This window comes from Caenorhabditis remanei, chromosome V (assembly GCF_010183535.1).
Source record: "Caenorhabditis remanei strain PX506 chromosome V, whole genome shotgun sequence".
NCBI lineage: Eukaryota > Metazoa > Nematoda > Chromadorea > Rhabditida > Rhabditidae > Caenorhabditis > Caenorhabditis remanei.
In genome coordinates, this window is record NC_071332.1 from 22,354,695 (window position 1) to 22,376,476 (window position 21,782).

At 38.5% G+C, this 21,782-nt stretch overlaps 4 protein-coding genes across 4 annotated transcripts; 1 reads left to right on the top strand and 3 right to left on the bottom strand.

Moving 5' to 3' along the window:
* Positions 1-9,434: 9,434 nt before the first annotated feature.
* On the top strand, positions 9,435-9,842 carry GCK72_022030 (uncharacterized protein; the record flags this gene model as incomplete). Its single annotated transcript, XM_003094304.2, has 1 exon — positions 9,435-9,842. One exon carries the CDS (start codon positions 9,435-9,437, stop codon positions 9,840-9,842), a length of 408 nt encoding a protein of 135 aa, XP_003094352.1.
* An 861-nt stretch (positions 9,843-10,703) lies between these two features.
* Positions 10,704-14,503, bottom strand: GCK72_022031 (uncharacterized protein; the record flags this gene model as incomplete). The annotated part of the gene is made up of 7 exons (XM_003094314.2): positions 10,704-11,034; positions 11,086-11,207; positions 11,597-11,772; positions 11,817-12,053; positions 12,723-13,320; positions 13,373-13,501; positions 14,375-14,503. 7 exons carry the CDS (start codon positions 14,501-14,503, stop codon positions 10,704-10,706), a joined length of 1,722 nt encoding a protein of 573 aa, XP_003094362.2.
* Positions 14,504-14,680: 177 nt separating this feature from the next.
* Positions 14,681-16,648, bottom strand: GCK72_022032 (uncharacterized protein; the record flags this gene model as incomplete). The annotated part of the gene is made up of 6 exons (XM_003094308.2): positions 14,681-14,849; positions 14,895-15,022; positions 15,725-15,919; positions 15,967-16,112; positions 16,155-16,335; positions 16,532-16,648. The coding sequence occupies 6 exons, from the start codon at positions 16,646-16,648 to the stop codon at positions 14,681-14,683; spliced, it is 936 nt and encodes a 311-aa protein (XP_003094356.2).
* A 406-nt stretch (positions 16,649-17,054) lies between these two features.
* GCK72_022033 (uncharacterized protein) lies at positions 17,055-20,104 on the bottom strand (the record flags this gene model as incomplete). The annotated part of the gene is made up of 11 exons (XM_053734615.1): positions 17,055-17,270; positions 17,316-17,441; positions 17,485-17,552; positions 17,600-17,826; positions 18,082-18,182; positions 18,231-18,314; positions 18,795-18,930; positions 18,976-19,083; positions 19,133-19,374; positions 19,423-19,565; positions 19,870-20,104. The coding sequence occupies 11 exons, from the start codon at positions 20,102-20,104 to the stop codon at positions 17,055-17,057; spliced, it is 1,686 nt and encodes a 561-aa protein (XP_053583528.1).
* Positions 20,105-21,782: the final 1,678 nt, after the last annotated feature.

Consider the following 21,782-nt stretch of genomic DNA (forward strand, 5'->3'; position numbering starts at 1 on the left):
GTGTTCTCGAGTATCGTAATAAGACGATAACGGGGTGGACTCAGAAGTTCGATTGGGGAGAAGTGAAGGAGGCAGTGGTGCTTGTTGAGTACACTGATAAGGAGGATGAGAACAGCGAGAGAGTTGAGTTCGTAAAATCAGTTGCGAAGGAAGTGGAGAAAGTCTGGATGATGCCGAGAAGTCTACAATGTGAATTTGGGGACGTCGCCAAAGTGACCGAAAAGTGGAAAATATGGATGGAGAAGTCAGTCAACGTGGAGGTGGTGGATCCGCTGATGCCAGTTGGAAAGCACAAAATACCACTCATCTTGGAGAAGTGGAATCAGAAGTCGCTGGATGGTCTTCGACAGTATCTGCGGATGGCGTTGCCGAATAATTCAACTGGATGTCAGCTGAAGAAGGATGAAACACTCGGACAGGATACCACAATTTGGATTGGAGAGAGTCTTCGGAAAAGGACGCCCGATCGCCGAGAGGAGGGGGAAGTGGCTTCGCCTAGGTTCTTCAGCCACGAAACCCATTGGAAGAGAAGAAATCAAAGGAGAGAAGGAACGTGGAATCCGGATGACCCAAGCCACGTCAAAAGGTCAAATATGAACTCTTCTTGAATGATTAAATCAGTTCTAAGTTCTCGTTTTTGCGAAACTCAATAAAAGGTATTTGTTGTGAGTTTAGTGTGTTCTTAGTTCTCAAAGTCTGTTTCTGTCCTAAGTGATAGAAATAGATAACTAAAGACTAGAGAAGTACAGTTTTCTTACTGAAAAACAGAAATAAAAAAAGAGCAAGTTTGGAAATCTTATAAGGTTAAATTTACTGTTTGAAAGAAAATACATATATTCGGAAACTAGAAGCGGCTTATTTTCGAAATAATATGATATATGATCACACACAAATACAATCAATATATGAGATGACTTACCCATTTTATTTTTCATAGTTTTTCAATTCGATTCAAAATCGATACTTTAAAATGTTCTTGTCATCATCATCACAAAATTATTATTCACGCGGTGGAGAGGGGTACATATAGATGCACTATCATCTCAAAAGAACCCTTCTTCTCTGTTTTTACAAAATCCGCTGAAAGCGGCCGAAAAGGGGATTAGGCCTTAAATCTTAGGGTATTAAACACTCAAAACGTGGACGCGGGGCAAGAGGTAGAAGGAGGGTCCGCCAAAACTCCCAAAGCCATCGGCTCATCCCTTTCCGTCCTCATCGAAATGCGATTTCGCGGCATCGCATCTCCGTACATACCGCCCATTTTCTCTCTCAGTCTATACGATTTTTTGTTGTCTCTCAATGACCGTACTACCCGTAGAGTCCCGCCCACTTTTTAGGCCAACCACGGGTGGTCGGGGCAAATGGGCGGTTCTTAGAGTCAGCGGGAAAAGAATAGTTTATGAGAAGGGAAGAGGGGAGTATCTAGGTTTCGGAGCCAAAGAGGTTTTTGCTCTGCTAAAGATAATTAGGTAATCTAGGTCTGCTACCATATCCACGTGACCGAGCAACGCTAATTTCTTCTTGAAACATTACAGCCTTTGCAATATGAACCGAGTTTTTGTACTTTCATAGATTTTTTTTTGGTTTTTTCAAGTTACAAAAACTTTACTAAGTTCTCTGTTTTGAAAAAAATTGCTCTTAAAACGATATTCGCCATCTACGTTTTTCCGCTGCTATCAATTTTGATATTCCTAGATTTTTTTCATAATAAACCGAAAGCGAGCACTATTATGTGAAATCAACAATTAGTTTCAGTGATGAAGTGTACACCAAAAAATGCATTTTAGACTTCTGCACTAGGAAGTCTTTAACGGTTGTCTTTTGTTTCAAATTATTCAGCGACCATCCTTCAAATGTCATTCAATAGAAGTTGTTCTAGTTTTCCAAACAAGTAGGTCAAACACCAGTTCTTGTTTTCCTCGCCATCCCAAACGGACCGTGTCCGAGACGACGCAAAAATCGTGATGAGCTAGCGAGGCTCTTTTGTTTGCTAATTTTTGCGGTAGCAATGAGAAGGTGAGACGAGCTACAGTAATCCCTTGGGTATGCACTATATTCTTCTCATCAAACAAAACGTTTTATCGTTTTAGTGAGGAAAAATAGATAGGGAGAAAAATGGCGGATATGATTATGTAATACAGTTTTAAGATTCAAACTACATGAGCCCTGAGCAGCTCCGGTACTCAATCATTTTCGAAATCCGTAAATAGCAAAACACAGTTTCATCCATTTAATCTATTATCTATTCCACGTGGCAATCCATAGGGATTCTAATAGACAAGCAGGAGAAAAAACTCGTCTAAACTTTTCTTAAGTCCTAAGGCTATTTTATGCCGATCATCTCTACCTGATTTAGTGGAGCGGGGGGGGCTAAGCTCTGTAAACCAAAACCATACAAAATCTTAGGTCTCTCAAACCACAATAAAATGATTTCAGACTTACCAAGTTAATGTTTGAAACAATCGAGTCTTGATTTGTTGAAGACAAAGACATATCCCAGGATTCAGCGCAGGCGAAGTCGTCGAAAAAGGGAATATGAATGAAATGATATTGAGTATATGAAGACGTTGACGTCTGCTGCTGCGTCTGCTCTTCTTATCCCTGTTTCTAATCATTTTAATGGATATTTGTCATCGATGAAGGCGGGGATGAGCTGTGAGGATACAGATGACCGTATCCTTCTTTGGATTATCCACCTTGTTATTCATCTACGTGTACACTTTTGTGATTTTAAGGAAATTGGAAAATGTCGGAAGAATCTGGCAAAAATCCGAGCAATCCTGGAAAAAATCTAAATAGGGATCATATTGCGTTGCACGTGCGATTTTTTGAAATCTTTCAGGTTTGCTTTCAGGTGGTTTTCAGATGAACGTGTTGTCGGGATCTATAGATGGGTTGGCGGTATACAACAGACGATGTTATAACTTTCATACAGTTTGCTTATCAAGTAATAAGCGGAAACCTTTGTGATGTTAGTTGAACCAAGACGCATGCCTCTTTGAACTTGTACACAACTCATACAAATACTTGATCTACCCGCAAAACGAGGAGGTCTTCACTAATCTTTTATTTACTATATCGCCTGACCAAGTGTCCCTTCAAACGTGTTAATACACTTGTCAAACTTTTCTTGGTCTCTCCACCGCTCTGTTTGGCGGTCCTAAACATTCTTTTTTGAGGGAGGCGGTGGATATGATAGGCTGTAGCTAAACAAAGGTTTGGAAGGACCATGCGAAGAGTTTGGCGGCTAAGGGGAAGAAATATCTGAGTTGAAGATTTGGGATTGGAAAATGTTTCTGTCTAAGTTCGGAAGAATTTTTTCATTTTAACTTACCAGCTCAGTTCCAAAGAGTATCGATAATACCAAAACTATGAATTTTGTTTTTCACATTGTGAAATTCAGTATCTTAAACCAAGAACAGCCACGTGTCACATCTCCACCTCCTCTCCCATCTACAATTTCTATTTTTATTGACTAACCAACTTACACTTATGACTAATACCGTTGCTCCCCTCTTTCCTTCCTATACTATTTCCACTACTTTTTTCAGTCACCCACCACTATTCTGTCTCCGTTTGTATATGAAAGTGAAGTGAGAGTATAGGGGAATGGCAGCTAAGCACCAGCTCATCCGTACGGCTCAACGGGGTCCTTGCGGCGTGGAAGAGTAGAGGAGGTGGGGTGTCCAAAATCATTTCTCCAACCATACCCACACTTTGGTTGGTGACAGCAGACTGACTTTTTCTTAACCGATTTTTTAACAATTTATTGAGAGTACTGTTCAAATTTTAATGCATTGAAGGCTTAGACTGTATTCATCAAATCCTCTGAAAATCTAACAAATCCGCCGACGTCACTCGACCTAAAATTTATTTTTGAAGCAGTCCTTCGTTTTCCATATATTCTACCGTGTTAAAATAATTAGAAAATCTCTGTGATATATTTTATTTCAAAAAACCTTTAGTAGACCTAATACTTTAATATGCGGGTTCATCAACAATTACGTAATATCTTGTCACTCATTTGTCGTGTGTATTTCTGTGTGAACGTTACTGACAACCGTATCTTTACATTCTTTTTGGCCAGGAAGGGGTAGAAGTTGTGCAACAAATCATCAGATCTGACAGGTAGATATGAGTTGCATTATGTAATGGTTATATGCTATAGTGTAAACGGGAATGCTTTCAATAGGGGTGATTGACAATTTGAATTTTTGCCAGAAAATATTTTTGAGTTTTCATATCAACTTTCAAAGCATTTTCTTAACAACTTCGAGAATTTTTAGAATAGAATTCGCTAGAAAATAAATATTCGAAAATAGAGTCTATCTCTCTCTCTTAATCATCAATTTGTCTCCTTTCTCTCTCTATCACCAACCGTCGCATACTAACAGACGTACACCGACGAAGACAAACTACCGTAACCCAGTACCTCTTCATTTTTCCCGTTCTCTCTTCTTTCCTCTTCCCAAAATTTTCTCGTTTGTTTGTCGTTTTGAAGCGAAACGAAACGAAGCGAAGACTACCCCAACCGCCACCAGCCAAACGACGACCGAAAAATGATCGATATTTTTTTTGGAAAAAGGATAGGAGGGGACGAACGACAAAAAAGGAAGATTTTTAGAAGAAATTATTCTGGGGTTCTGAGTTCTTGAGTTTGATTTGAGTTTGATTTGAGATTGAGTGAGTTTAGGGTTCTGAAGTTTTGAGACAAATTTCAAGATATCGTTATCAAGATTTTTTGTATGGAATTACGTGATTCGGTGTTTTTCAAAGTATATACAATTATCATGGCTGATCTTCCCGAATCCATTCAACGCCAAACTTCTCGGTACCCAATAGTTTTTATTCATACCGATACACATATTTTCACGCCTAGTTACACATTCAAAAGAGAGAAACTGTATCAAATGTGCGCACACACACATACTGGCCCCACTACTTAATCCCTTTTGAATTTGACCTACTGTACCCTCCACCATCACAGACTAAGTGTCGGAAAGAGGGTCCATACACTAAAAGGGTCCGAAAAAATGGAGGAATAGGCAGGTGTGCATGGTTTAATCTGGTTGGCGGTATTTAGGTTCGAGGGAAGGCCGAGATTTGTGACAGATAGGTATGAAGTCGGGAAAAAGAGAAAACAGGAGGGGCCTACCTTTCTATACGGAAACATCGGGAATACTAAAAACATCTTAGCTTTGTCTGTAATCTTTGTCAATTGTCCCATCTATTGTCTTATTTGTTATATCTTGGCGCGAGGAACACTTCTCTTATCCCATCTATTCCGAACGCTACTCCATTCAAAAAATTTGCATTTTAATTGATTCAATTGTTTTTTTTCCCTCAATCCAATTCATTCGGAATTCAATGTGCTCTACAGCGTTAGATCCATTTGTCGGTGCGCCACCCGGCTTCAACGCTACTCCTAGCCAACCTTATTGGGAGCGTCAAAGAGAAGAGTCCATTAGTCTCGTTCTTTAAAACGTTATGCTAATGATGAGACAGGAGAAGTCAGGGGGACTCTTCTCTTCACCGTGGGAAAATTTGAACATATTTTCTTTTCGAAAGGGGGACTGCCTGAGGAGATGGGCGAGGGAGGAGGATTATGGTAGGGAAAATTCTTGAAAAATGGAAATACTTCAGCTCATAACGGGATGACAAAATCCAGGGACTTCTATTAAATCTTCTTCTCAAATAGCAAGCTACAAAAATTAGCAGGTGGTTCTGGCAGATCCTAATCCAAAAAGTACAGCCTTCCCCCATAATTACAGTATCCATCCCATCTTCTGTTATATCATACCTATCCTCCTCCCCTTCCGAATACAGCTGCTCTTTTCTCGATTACTGCACTGGAATTAGTATTACCTAATTTTGTGTGTACACACACGCCCAGACGTAGACCACGGAGAAATTTGAAGGGACCACACATGGGGCAAGCGATACAGATGTGTGTAAACGATACATGTGGTGACAGTTGGGGATAGAAGGTGTTATCTAATATATTAAGGGTATAGCCTAATTGGGGTAAGCATGAGGAATGAGGGAGATGTTTGAATATAAAGACGGATCGGGATAAAATCTAGATAACTGGGGCTACAGAAGCAGACGGAAACTAAAAATCACCAAATTGAGAGCGCAAGACTATATTTGATTGGTGAAATCAATCAGTTTCGTTTATAGATGTTTTATAGGCATTGATGCTTGATGAACACTGAAACTTTTATATTGTGTTATATTCGGTTCCTTATTTATGTGAGCCGGACACGATTCCTTCCATTTTCTCAGTCAAGTTTCTCCACTAGGTCAAGTACTTCTTTTCATGAATATTTTATTATATGATCTATTCCACACAAAACCAAACTATATAATGATGTTGTCGTCCATACCATATATAAAAGTTTCCTCTTCACGGTTTCCCCCATTTCAAATAATCCCCTCTCTAATCCCAACGCATTCTTTTATTTACAACCGCCGCAAAAATGATGAGGTAAATCAAGAAGGGGGCGCACGAGTAGTACAGTACCCCCAATTCACTACTGTAGATAATTTATATGAAAACATTTTGACACCATAAGAACGTAGGAGACCATGTAATCATCGTCTTACGATAGTTTATACAATCGAGCAAGTCATCATCGTGGTGGGTTTTAATCGTTTAATTGCCTCCTGGCAGCAATAAAATACAATAAGATGCGCCAAAACTTTAGAGAAGAGGGGGAAGTCGTCTGGGGAGGAGTACTGTACTAGGCAATTTGTGAGTTTGCAAGAGGACTCCAAGGGAGGTGACTGAAATTTAAATTATTTTAAAACACCGCTCACTTGTTATGTGGCTCTGAATTCCTCTTCTGAACTAGCGAAAAAGAGATTTTTGTTGGAAAAAGAGCTCAAGTGCTGTTTAAAACATAACAAAACTAAACTTCCGGTGGAAAATCTGTAGACAATCACTCAATCAATCACGTTTGCACATACACAAGCATTGTTTCTACTGATAATAACTAGAAAATGTGACAATCCGCTTAGTGTTATCATTGTCATTGATGATATTATCACAGTATTATCACACGACTAACAACTATTACGTGCAAAGTTATTGGTGGAATGATTTACGATTCAAAAAAAACTATGTTCAGTTCCGGTTAGGGGACCAGAAAAGTAAGAATAGGCTGGGTGTGAAGTAGTTATACTTTTGAAGAGCTGATGTTGCTTGAAATTGAATACCAAAAATCTGAATGATTTTTCTCGAGCTGCATAGCTTGCCAGGTTAGGCGCTAATTAAACATATGTCATATATGCATACAAATCAAACCAGCCGTGTCTTCATTGTCACTATTGTACTTCTCATTGCTCCTCCGTGATATCAGGAAGTGTGAGCTATTTGTTCCCAACTAAAAGTTAGCCCAAAACTAAAAGTTTGTATTTTAGATTAGAGCACCCCCTTCCACAATATATATGCACTGGCTCTCTATGTTTGCACTACTCGGAGAGAGAAACGGGGTCATCTTTGTATCCTTTTTTGGGTCTCCTCCTTTTTGGACACTTATAATTAACTCAAGGGGTTTAGTTTCACACCTATCGAGTGGGAAGTTGGGAGTTACTAAACAACACCTAAAATTTCGGAACGCAAAAACGAAATGTTATGAAAGTCTATATCTATAATATTTGAAGCTTTCATACAATTTCAAAATTAGCAGATGTTCTGAAATAGACTGAACTCCTCATACTTATAAATTAGATTTTCCGGATTTTTCAAACCATGATTTCCATACCTTAATGGACCCCTCTAAATCCCCATATTCGTTTGAATCTAGCACCATAAGGTAATATTAAACAAGAAATATGAGACCACTATACGGGATTAGAAGATCAGGAAGAGACCAATGTAGCTCTTTTTGGTTAATGGAATCATCACGCCAAACAGGGAACACCTCAGAGAAATCTAGTAAAATTCTCCAAATTGTTCAAAACTTCAAATTTGCAGTATAAAGCTCAATTATGTGCATTTAAACCATGAATGAAATTTAGCGCTTTTTCAAAGACATTTTTAATATAATGAATCACTTTTAAGATAATTTACATTGATATCCGATATTCTCGATAAAACGTGCTATGAATGAATCTTATAATTTTCCGAGAGAAAAATAACATTTTCAGGGTGATGGAAAACGAACAGAGGAGATTTGAAGTTTTCGGTGCCACACATCTTCAGATTTACTACGAATATTGCTTCCGACGACTGTGTTTCACTTCATCCAATAACAAATCACCTCTATCGTTTTGAAGTGAAATTGCAGGAATCGCGATAGAAAACCATGAAATTAAACTGCCCGTACGGAATTATTTGTGTGAAATTATATCAATTTCAGACGATTAAGCAGAATTATTATTGAAAAAATTATATATTTCAACGTTTTGGTTTCAATTTAAAATATCAGATTTGATGAAAAAGTGGTATTTGAAAAGGATTTTACGCGCGAAAACAGTGAAGTCTGAACTGAAACTGTGCCCCTGAATTTGCAAGAATAAACGGTTGTGTCGGAGATCAGACGAACCCAGAAAACCTATGCATATGCTCAAAATTCCTATGCGCATGCTCCAAAGAACGTAAATTCCAGTCTGAAAATTTGAAGATCAAAATGAGATTTTTACGATATCTGAAAAACAAACTGAAATGAATAGCCTTGCAGAAACAAAAAATAGGAGGAAAAACTTCGAATTTCAACGATTTTTACAAAAATTGTATTGAAAAAACCTTCGGAAAAACTTAAAATTTTATTTGAAATTCCTTTTTTCCAGTTTTACCGTTTATCATACTTGCAACGGGCCGGGCCGGGCCGGGCCGGGCCGATTTGGGAATTTTCACCGGCCCGGCCCGGCCCGGCCCGGTCGGCCCGGGTCACAGTACAAAAATTTGAAAATTTGAATTTTTTTGATTTTTTCGCAAAAAAGTCGAATTTTCGACTATGTTTTTACATATCGATAAAACTCAAGTGTACATAGGATTTTTGACTATTTTTGATGAAAATTTCAAAAAATTTCGAAAAATTTTGTGAAAAAATTGTGCTCATTTTTTGACTCCGGGCCGACCGGGCCGGGCCGATATTTTGCAAGTCTGCCGTTTATGGAAGCACTGAATCGTTTTTAAAAAATAGAAAAATTCAAAAAATGGAACTGAAACTCAATAGAATTTGATTTCACATTGAAAATAACAACAAAAAAACCTGAAATATCATGTTAAAACAAATTTTTTTCTGTTTTTCCACGTAAACAGTGAAAAAAGAATAAAAAACGCTGAAAAGCTTAAAATCACTAAGCCCCGCCCCGCCACCGCAGCCGACTCCGCCCCGCCACCGCAGCTAACTCCGCCCCGCCACCGCGAATTTCTCCAGGCGCCTATAAAAAAGCGCTATCACCCTCACTAATCAGTTTATCCAAAAATGGCTCGCACCAAGCAAACCGCCCGAAAATCGACTGGAGCGAAGGCGCCTCGTAAGCAGCTCGGCACTAAGGCCGCCCGAAAGGGCCCAATCGTCGGCGCTGTCAAGAAGCCACATCGCTTCCGTCCGGGAACCGTGGCTCTCCGCGAAATCCGTCGCTACCAAAAGTCCACCGAGCTTCTTCTCCGCAAGCTGCCGTTTCAACGACTCGTCCGCGAAATCTCCCAGGACTTCAAGACCGATCTTCGCTTCCAATCTGCCGCCATCGGAGCTCTTCAAGAGGCATCCGAGTCGTACCTCGTCGGACTTTTCGAAGACACCAACTTGTGCGCAATCCACGCGAAAAGAGTTACCATCATGCCGAAGGATATGCAATTGGCAAGAAGAATAAGGGGCGAAAGAACCTAATTCTTCTTGACTCTCAAAACAAACTAACCGAACCCAACGGCCCTCTTTAGGGCCACAAATGACAATAATCCTATTTTTCGCTTTTGAATAAAACTATTTTGTCAATTTTTACATACTCCGCCGCTGATTCAAGGGAATTCACAAGTTATTTTGAAAAATTTCGCCGAAGACAAGGAAATAATAAAACAGTGAATTCCTTGAAAGAATTGACTGAAATTCATCAAAATTCGGTCAGAAGCGTTTCAGTCCACCGGCGATGATGGTGACTAAATAGTTCTAGCGATAATTTCATAGTTTTTCTCGAATTTTTAGCTAGAGAACAGCTATAATTGACAAAAATTAACCTAAACCTGGTCAAAATCCCGAAAATCCATCTGAAACCGCGAAAAATCAACGTAGAAACACAGATTTTTCAGTTGACGCCGCCCGTGACGACTACTTCGGATTTGATAGTTTTTCTTTAAAAATTTATTTGAAAACATCTGAAATGCGAGGAAGACGTCGTAAATCTCAAATAAAATTTATAAATCTCGATAAAAATCACCGAAAATTAGCCTAGCGTAACTCGATGGTTTTATGGTTTTTGACGAGTTTTAAATGATTTTTCGCTGAAAAATCACTAAAATTCGCTATGAATCGACTGGAACCTCTCGGAATCCAAAAAATTCGTCTCAAAATCATTGATTTTTATGAAATTCGAATACTTTCTGAAGTTCACCGGGACCACGTCCACTTCTTGAAGTTTTGAATCGATCTACTGATCGCTGCTGCATCAGAAGAATTCGCGCAACAATTTTTATAGCATTTTCGAAAAATATCACAATTTATTTATAACAAACAACAAAAACATTGAAAAATTTCTCATGACCATGTCTCATATTGAATCCGCCCAGTTTCTTCCGCCTTTTTCGTCCATTCGTCTCCTTGAATCTGCGATAAAACCGAAGAAACCGCCTTCGGCATGTCGCCAGAACTCCCAGCAATGAACACAGAGGCTCCTGATTCCAACATCTTCTTGATATCTCTCGCTCTCTCTCCCATTTTGTGCTGAACATATACTTTCTTCTCCGAGTCTCGACTGAACGCAGCGATCACTTCAACACCACTCATCGAGTTCCATTCGTCCGAAAAATAGAAATCGTCGTGTTCACCACGGCATCCGAAGAATAGTAAACCAGAGGAGTGCGGGGATCTGAACATTTTTATTGGTAAATTTTGCTAAGGGAGAGAATTTCACGCTCACAGTCGACTTCTTTGTCCAAAAAGACTTCTGAATGGCGCCACTCCGGTGCCTGGTCCAATACAGATGACTGGTGCTTCGGGTAACGGGAATTTGAATGTACCAGCACGAATTTTGCAGAAAACCTTTAAAAAGAAGGCCGGGTTCAAGTACAAAAAATTGAAATATTTAATATTTTCGAACATTTTTGGATTTTTTTTTGCAAAAAAGTCGAATTTTTGACCATGCTCTCAAATATCGATGAAACTCTAGCGTACATATGATTTTCGACTATTTTTACTGAAAATTTAAGAAAAAACTTCGAAAAATTTTGTGAAATAATTGGCGCTCAGATTCAAAATTCAATTTTTTCGGATTTTTTGATTTTTTTTTGGCGAAAAAGACTATCATTCAGAATCGGGAGAAATTCTGAAAAACCATTCAAAATGTTCACATTTTCGATGAAAAATTGAATAAATTAGTTATTTTTTTGAAGCCAGGCCTTCGACAATTATGACAATCAATCGATATTCACCTCATCCCCCTCTTTCAGTCTTGAAATAAATGTACTGCATAATCCACGTCGTTTATCAGCCATTCTTGATTTATATTCCACTTTTGCTACTAGTAGTTCTACGAAATTCGCGCTTGGCGCTGACGCAATACTGAATGCTCTCGGTCGAATAACAGTCAAAATTTCGAAGAGGTAATCTGAAAATGAGGTAAAAATAAGAAAAATTGATTAAAAAAATCACCAGGTTCTAAGTGTTTCGAAGTGGCCGGAAAATCTCTGAACGTCTCTGCAGTGGTCCTTCTACACCTATTCGCATAATCCAGCAAATCATCCAGACCTTCTGGACTTGCCAACTCTCTCAGCCTCTCTTTTTCCGATGCATCATTCGAGTAATAGGATAGCATTTCGAAAAATGAGCGCTTCGGAATTTGTTGGAGGTCGAAATACCGCTGGAGGCATGTTCGCAGCGTGGTTTCGACTGAAAATCAGAAAATTTTGAGTGCTTAGTAGGGATGGTCATGGAGTCAGTCTGGAGTCAGTCATGTGACGGGACTAATACCATTGGAAAGCTGAGAAAACGCTAATTCCAAATATGTATCAAGTTTTTGCCCTCAAGTTCTGGTATTCGAGAAAAAAGGGTCAACGTTTGGGAAAGTAGCTTGAGGCCTAAGGCTCCAAGTACCTTAAAACCCAAGTCAAGACCTTCAAAATTATATTAATAGCCTCAGATTTGGTTGAGTTTTCAGAGAATAAGAAGGATTTCAAAAAAAGATGCAAAACAATTTTGAATACAACAAATTTCGTTGGAAAAAATTTGACTTTGAAGCCTAAAGCTGCACCAAAACCACAAATTTCTGGTCTATCTATCTGTCGGTGTGTCCGAATGTCTTATTGTCCGAAAATTTGATTATGTTTTCAAAAAGTTACAAAGATTTGAAAATTGGAAAAAAATTGCAAAAGTTTTCGCGTGTCAGAAAGGTAGTAATTTGTCTTTTTTGCCAAACTTTGACCTAATGTTTCTCGAATACCAGTACTCGAGGGCAACAACTCATTATATATTTGGAATCAACGTTTTCTCAGCTTTCCAATGATATAAGTCACGTCACATATCACCCTACTGATTTCATGTCCTTAGCATTTCCGTTACCTCCGACAAGAAAATAAGGGGGCTGTTTGGAGTACGGATCGTTCTTTACAATTCTCACTGGCTTATTCATAATCTCATCCGAATATCCTAATGCTTCGATTGCAACTTGAACCGTTTCGTCAGGGTTATACGGGCGGACCATAAGAACGTCTCCAGGCGAATATTTCATTTGACTCTGAAGTTCGTACGGAATTTCGAAATTGACAAGTCGAGTGTCTTGAAAGTGGTTTTCAGAAGTCACACGTCGATTACTATTCACTTTCAGCGCGTGATAACCGGTATCTGATTCTGCTACGACGTTTTTTCGATGATCAGGATTTCCAGCTTCTACAAATCGATATTTAGTCTGAATCTTCACTTTTGGATCGATTTCTTCCGTCATCGATTCATAAATTCCAAGCCGTTGAATCTCCTCCCACACGCGTTGTTTCCATGGAATAAATGCTCCATCGATACCTATTTCGTGTTGATCATCAGCCAAACTGACACCACACATCATGTTAGCACCCATTTGAGCCAATCGACGATACAATTTTTTTCCAGCAAAATTGTATTTTTGATAGGACGAATCACCGAGACCCAATACAGCGGTATTAACCTGAAAACTGTTTTTTTATAGCGAGAAAAATCAGGAGAAACATTGTTTTTACATTTTTCAAAAATTCAGAGCCAAGAGACTTCCGAAGAAGCAATTTCCACGTTTTTCTCATATTCGGCGGCATTTCTCCTTGTCCGGTGGTGGAAACAACAAAGAGAACAACATTCTCGGTAAAGAGCTGCTGAAAATTTTAAAAAAATCAATATTCGAAGCAAATTTTGAATTTTTGAGTTCGAAATTGCTTTGAACTTGCGAAAATGCAAAAAGAAATCATTAAATCGCTAATTGAATACATTAAAAATCTTATTTTTAAACCGGGCGTCTCGCTTGAATCGCTTTCTGATGAACTGAAAATTATACCGAAATGTAAATATCTCGGCGAGTTCTATGTCTGTAACCTACTACGGGCAGGATTTTCAAAAATAAAATTTCAATTTTTGACGTGTTTTCAGAGATTTTTTGATGTAAAAACTCATTTTTTAGCCGATACGGGCCGGGTGGCTTTTCGTTAATGAAAAAAATCGTTTTAAAAAGCGGGCCGGATGACATCGCCGACAACTTTCCGTCCTTTCGTCGTTTTCAGCGAGTTCTCAGCTGATAAATTGATATAAACACGGATTTTTAGCTTAGAAAATGAGTTTTCACAACGAAAAATCTCTGAAAGCACGAATTTTCGCTCAAAAATTCAGTTCTTTAAGCGAAAAATGGGTTTTCCACTGAAAAAACTCAAAAACCGAGGTTTTCAACTAATAACGTGATTTTTAAACAAAATTCGTTAATTTTGACAGTTTTTCAGTCAATTTTTAACTTTTTAGACAGAAAATCCGGCCCGTAGCAGGTCACTAACATAGAGCTCGTTGTGATCGGCATTTTGGTATATTTTTAGCTGATACTTATATAAGATAGCATTTCAGAGAAATATGCGGCGGCCCGTTTTGCAAGTATGTTAAAAATCGACCAGTCTCGATTAAGCGCCCGGAAAAAGAGTCAGAGGTTTCTCATTTTCCGAAAGCAAAAATCGATTATTTCCGAGATTTTTTGTGTTTTTACTAACCCCAATATCATACTCATCTAACTCGAAAACTCTGGCTGCTAAATGTCTCATTTGCGCTTCTCGTCGAAGCGACTCGGCGATATCTTGAGCGGTACCCGTCTCACTTCCATAGAGAATTAGTATTGACATCTGAACTTGGTTATGAAGGTTTTGGGATTCGAGAATTCAAAAAAGAGAGGACTTGATTAGATAGAAAACTGAGTAAACATTTCTTAACAGGAAATCTATCAGAAATAAGTACCAGTTTTTATTTTAACAACATGTTTCATCGGTGAAAAGAGATCAGTTCATTAAAAAAGGTTCAAATCAATTTCCTTTTGCCTCCCGGAACATCTCCATCAGCTTGTCCCCGTTCTTGCGAGTGAAAGTCAACGTGGATTGTTTGTAGTGGTTTGAATTCAACTCTAAATTGTTGATGACGTCATCCAGAAGGATTGCCGACATTGTAGTGCTCGCTGGCGCGTCATATTTCAGGCTGAAACAGATATTTTAAATTATTAAATTTTCCAGTAGTGATTACTTGATAAAGTGAACATGCAAATGATAAAACGACGGCTGATAATGGAAGTAGCACTTGACTTGGTCATTTTTCAGTCCATACTTCTCTTCGATCGCTTTAAGGGACTTGTCACGAATGTTGTGGAGCATCTGAGAAAAATTGCAATTTCATTCAATTCTTCTTTTGCAATTTCATTCAATCTTAAAAACGCAGTCTACAGTCACCGAAAATTGCGTTTGAAGCTGGAAAATTGAGTTTCTGACACGTCGAAAAATGACATTTTTGGCTCTGAAAACAAGCTGAAAATCCAATTGAAAAACTGGGAAAAGCTCCGAGAAAAAATGAGTTTCTAGATTTAAAATCAACTTTCTAGACTTAAAACTGAGTTTCTAGACTAAAAATTGGGTTTCTGAGCCCAAAACAGGTATGTGCCTGGGTGGCGTTGAGCGCCTCGCATTTTCAGCCGAAATTTGAAAATGCGACGAGAAAGAGTGTGCGAAATGGAGAGACGCAGACACACTCTCTCGATTTTACACACTCTCTCTCGTCGCATTTTCGCCCACTTTGAAATCTTTCAGCGCCCAAAACGCCTCCATAGGCACATCCCTGGCCCAAAATTTGGTTTCCAATCTCAAAATCGTCTTTCTGAGCTGAAAATTGAGTTTCTGGGCTCAAAATTTAGTTTCTGTGCTAAAAACTGAGTTTCTGGACTATAAATTGAGCTTCTGAGCCCAAAATTTGGTTTCTAGACTGAAAATCGCTTTAAGAGATTTTTCACGAATGTTATGGAGCATCTGAGACACAAGAAAATTGCGATTTCAATTTCTAAAAACAATAATTTTTTAAATTACCGGCAAATCATCTCCAGTCAAATCGCGCACTGATTTCAACCCGTGTCGATGAATAATTGCAAGGACATAGAGGTTTTCAATCGTTTTTCCGTCCCATTTGATATCCTGCATCAGCAGAAATCCATTGTTCTTGTCAGGGTCTTCGAACACGATTTTGTCGACTTCGGAGCGCTTTTCAAGGCAATTGTAGACCCACTGTAAAGGGAAAATAGCGAAAAAGTGGTATAATTAAGAATTATTACATTGAGATTCAACTGGAATTTCTCGATATACGGCTTGGTTACAGTCTCATAAAGCTCTGGAGTCTCACGAATCACAAACTTCTCTTCCTGACGATACTTGGCGATGAGACGCTCGTTGACAGGGTAGATTAGTTGGGATTTGAGCACTGAAATTTTTTTTTGATTTTGGTCAAAACCGAATTTCTTACAGTTAAGTTGACCATCAACTTCAATGTTATATGATCCGAAAATATCGTTTCGAGAGATTTCGTGAAGTTTTGCTGTTTCCAGAAGCTTTTCGATATCTGTTTTGTCTTCGGAAAACGGTGATTTGTTGGCGAGAAGAATCCCTTGAGAGCCGTCCGATTGGGAGAGAAGGAGGAAGAGAGACTGAAAAAAGTTTTGTTATAGGAAATATATTGCATTTTATTGTGAAAATTATGAGAATACGGCGTTTTTTTTCGAAAAAATTGATAAAAAACTAGCTAACCGATGAAAATGTTTAGTTTTTCACCGTTTTTTCACCGTTTTTACTTCATTTTTAGCTTTTTTGATTTTAGTATTCTTCCGCACGATTATAACCTACTTTATGAGAAGAATCAGCTCCGAGAACCTCTTGAAACTTTGCGTTTTTCAGCCACTCCTGGCTGGTTTCTTCGGTGCGCTCCTGCTCCGTCAGTTGATTTTCTGCGACCCGTTTCATCTGTTAAAAAATGACTTATTATTAGAAACAAGACAGAAATGTAAGAAAAATGTAAGAAAAACGGCCTAAAATGGGAAAAACTGTAAATTTTAAGATGAGGAAGTGGTCTCGTAAATCGACACAAAAGAAATGTCTGCGTCCCGCACTCTCTCCCCCGTGCAAGTGGAGCGCGTTTGCATTACCATTCGGCTGTTAAATTTTTTTTTAGATAAATAAATTAGAAGACGTCGAGAGTCTCTTATTTGAAAATTTGATATCAATTTCGAATAGATAAGAAAATAAGCTTTCATAAAAGTATCGAAAATGCCAAATTAATTATATGTGCGCTGAGAAAAGGAAACATGAAAAAAAAACACATTTTTATTGTCAGGAATTTTACAGGAAAAAAATTTTTTAAAACTAAAGTTTAAGCTTCCAACGGCCTTAACTCTTCTTCAACGTCCTCCTCTTCCTCTACTATCTTGTCAACTTTTCCAGCACCAAACCACCATTCGTGACGTGGTGGCATATGTTCCACAAGATGTCTTCCTTTAGTTTCAGGTAATAGACACTCGAATGAGAAGGTATCTATTAGTGAGAAGAAAATCATGCAACAAAATGGGAGAGCTAACCAGTAGTCTGCCTGAAAACATGTGGTGCTACTTAAAGTCAGTTTTTTGGCACTTACCAGATAAAAAATAAACGGAGAACACACTACACCAACTCGATTCCATGTCTGTATAAAAGAGTATCCGATTGTGCGAATAGGCGTTGGGAACAATTCATTTGCCACTATTCCATCTGCGATATAAATCTGAAACCAATATATTCCAATGAGACTTCCCGAGTATTCTCACCTGGGACGTCATCGAACTTGCCAATAGAATCGATATTCTGATGACATCCTTCATTTCATGGTTCATGTCTGAATAGAAAAGATTAATTTTGGACCTTGGGGATCCCACAACTCACGAAGAGCATAGCAAGCCACCACAACACTCAACGAGATAAAAATAATGACCAATCCGCTGGTATGAATGAATTTTCTTCCGATTCTCTTGAACTTCAAATCCGCCCAACCAAATGATAAGTTACATGCATATCTCATCAGTCCGGTCCACACAGAATTCCAGTATATCGAACCAGATAGCTTCTCCATATTGAATAGAACACCATAGTTGATTATAGATGTTGCCCAGCTGAAAGTTAAAAAATTAGTTTAGATGGATGACATCATGACACATTGAAGCTCATGCTACCTATGCAAACGCGCTCTGAAAAAGCCATGGTCCGCAATACGTGGCGGGGAACATTAGAATCTATTTTCCTACAGAAAATTTTAAGATACGTAAAAATATTTTCATTTCCACGTAGTTTCTCGTTAGAGCGTGTTCGTATAGATAGCCTGGGCCTCAACGTGGGATGAGAGAAGTTACGGTAACTAGAGGACTTACTAACTATAAGCAAGCGCCGCAGTAGTCATTGCTAATCTCGGAGTGACAAACAAATGGTAGTAAGAGAATTTGGTTTTCCGAGTGTTTTGCTTTACGGTTTTCTGAAATAATTTTTTGTGAATTCATGTTTTAAAACACATTGAAAATACAGCGTATTCCATATTCAAGTTGTCTTCCAAGTCTTCATGAATCAGGTGAAGTTGATTGGACGTTTTGAGTTGGCGTTTTAGAACCTATAAGAGCGATGGTTGAGGATATAGGAAAAATACAGTAATGACCATAATTCTAACATCTTGGTTAGTTTTCAGTTGAAAATGTAAAACTTTGAGAATGTTACGGTCTGACTGATTGTTACGGTATGACTAATTGTCCCACCAAGAAAGTTTTTTAATGGATCATACAGATCAAAGGTAGAGCTCCATTTTCGTAGTTGACAAACTTTTTTGTACTGGCCCTCCCTAGCAAGTTACGTATCGAAAAAGTGATTTCTCTCTCAAGTCGACCAGTGTGCGATTTTGGGATGTCATCTTAAAATAACCATAACTCTCTATGAAGTGTCTGTACAAAAAATTTGTCAATTACAAAAATGAAGTTCTACTTTTGATCTGTATGATCTTTTCAAAACTTTCTCGGTGGGACAATCACGCATTCTCAAAGTTGGAATAAGTATGGCAATTACTGTAGTTTAGGAATGAGAATTCAAATCATCTCACCTGCACAGCCTCACTGATCTTTCCTTTCGTTACCAACCATCTTGGTGACTCATGAATAAAAAATTGGAAGAAGAAAAATCCAGGAAGGCACACAAATGCATTTATATAGGCTAACGTTTTCCAGTCTCCGGCAATCCTGAAATCACATTTTTATTTTGAGTACTGGTTTAAATAAGAGTACCATGCAAAAAGTGAGTAGATTGGCATATTTGGTGACCATGTGATTGCCATGTTAATCCACATTCTATGCTTTTTCGGAATGTTTTCCATGATGAATACGTTGATCACTCTAGAATGTTGAAATCTTGAACAAAAAATGTTAAATAAAAGAAACTCACGAAACACTTCCGCCGGTGAAAAATCCAAGAATCGTTCTTGAGACAGTGAAATGAAGTAAATTTCTGCTCTGCACAACAATCAACCATCCAATAAACATTCCAATAGAAGCGAATTGTGTACCGATCTTTCTTCCGAACGAATCAGAAATTTGTCCGAAAACAATGGACCCAGTCAGGACACCAATCATTTGAATTGAGATTGAGTTTTTGACCAGTTTCGATGTGTCACAGAAGTAGTTGTACTGAAAACGGAAAAAAGTTGTTTCTAATCTATATAAATCCTGAATAACCTCTACGTTTATACTCTTGAACTGATATTGGAAGTTGGGATGGGAACAGTTCCCGATTCGATCAATTTCAAAACAGATTTCTTTTCCCTCAAGCTGGCTATCAAACACGGTGTTGTCGCACGATAGGACTCGTGGAGCGGCTCCTTAAAAAATAAAGTCATTCGTTGGAAGTTTTAGTTTTCGCTTGCAAATATAACTTTGAAACTGAAAACTGCTGGAGTCTTGAAATTTGAAATTTTTAATTTTTATAAAATTTTGCATTTTTCCTGGACATTTTCCATAATTTTGATTAAAATCAGGGTGATTATTGCCTCTCAAAAAACCCCAGATATTATCAGGAAGGCAGTTGAAAAATAAAACGACATGCCCTTATAATACAGTTTTTACTGTAATTTAAAACTGGAATTCACACATTCGAGAACAACTTGAAAATTTAAAAAAACCCACCAGCATACATCATGTAAAACATTGAAGAAACTTGAGGTAGAATGAGTAGTTCGGCCGCTAAACATACCAAGAGCACATACCCTCCCATCTGGATATAATCATCAAGTCCATGAGCCTCTCCGTTCGCTTCAGACACTTTTTTGCCATTTTTCAACGGCTTTTCCAAAATATTCGAACTTTCCTCCAATTCAGATTCAGGTGTTTCTGGATCGAATGATGAAGATGGTTGAGACATTCTGGTAAGGAAACGGGACAAAAAATACCAGACAAGAGTCGTCTAGAAAAAATGAGTTTTTGTCGTTTGATTTCTGTGGAAATAGTCATCATCGTTTCGTTGCTGGACAAAATTAGGGGGAAAAGGGGAGGCGAGGCGCAAAATTGATTAGGAGACTGACAAAACAGGTTTTACGCCGGGAGGGGGAGGGGAAATTTGGGTAATTGATATGAAGTGATAAGAGATACAGAAATTGATGACGGCAGAAGGTTGGTGAAAGGTCGAGGGGTGTTCCGCTTCATTAGGCAGATCAAAGTTGAGTTTCCGGTGGTGATAGTAGGTACTAATTGAGTACAGAATTAGAGCAGAAATGCCAAGAAAAACATTTTAGAAAAAAACAACTGATTGACTAGGGAAGGTCATGGAGTCAGTCTGGAGGTATTGTGCCGCTGCATTTTTCGCACGTAAACAGGGTAATGCCTTGTTAGGAGTCGGAACGGCGACTCCGTGTTTCTCGAGTACCAGACATCGAGGGCAAAAACTGAATATTTATTTGGAATCAGCGTTTTCTCAGCTTTGCAATGATATATGTCACGTCACATATCTCCATAATGACTCCATAACCTTCCCTAATGTAGGTTTCAGAATCGTCCCAAAATCGAGACGCTCAGAAGTCAGTTCATCACTGAGCAAAAGGAGTCTGTGTAAAATTCCAGTCTTGTTCATTATCAGCCAACAAGAACATAAATTTAATTAAATGGAATGTCCGCATTTGCAGATGTGAAGAACCTTCGATAGATTGTTGAGGAGGCTCGGTTTACAAAGCAGAAAATGTATAAAAGGTCTCTGAAGTACTTGATCCACCTGAATATCAGCACTTCGATACATTACATTCATCAAAAACCCCTCACTTCACAGTTCATGTGTCGTCCATGTGAATTCTGATGCCTTGATGTTGTTATATATTATTTATTATCCTTGCCTCTTTCTTTTTTGCAAGTGAAAATACATGATGAAACTTTTACATGCGTAGATAACAACGAAAATCGGTAAAAGTTGCAATACACTGGTATATTTGCAGTGTTTAACAGCATTTTCAATTTCAATTCACCTAGTCGCCACTTTTTTCAAAAACACAAATACCAAAAGCCTCGTTCTCCTCCGGAATCTTAATCCCCATCGGACCCTTCGCTGCCACCCACACTATCCATACATGTGTTCATTCCTTCTTTTTTCCAAAAAAAGCCAAAATATATTTCATATCCTTTCCGGTTCCTGCTCTCTCTTTCTGTCTTTGCATGCCTGTCTCTCTCTCTCTCTTTCTCTGAAGACGCCACTATCCATCACCTTTATCTCTAATCCGTTTCCTTTCTTTTCTTTTCCCTTTCAACTCATCAGTAGCCCCACGGAGCGAGGAGATGGACAACGCCCCTCCCCCCACCGGGAGCCCCATCAAGTGGTAGTGTCCGAGGGAATAGATTCTGGAGAGAGATGAAGAAAAAGAAAGGAAGATAGAAAAAATATGAAATTCAAAACCGATGTTTGTGTGAAAGCCGACGATATCCAATATGTTTCGATGTATTTTGACACTAACACTCACACACTGATCCCCGCAGAGAAGCCATGGTTCACTGAGAATAACTGAGAAGCTGTAGATTCTTTTTTGAAGTTTCGGGGTTTTCTTTGACGAGCGTGGCAT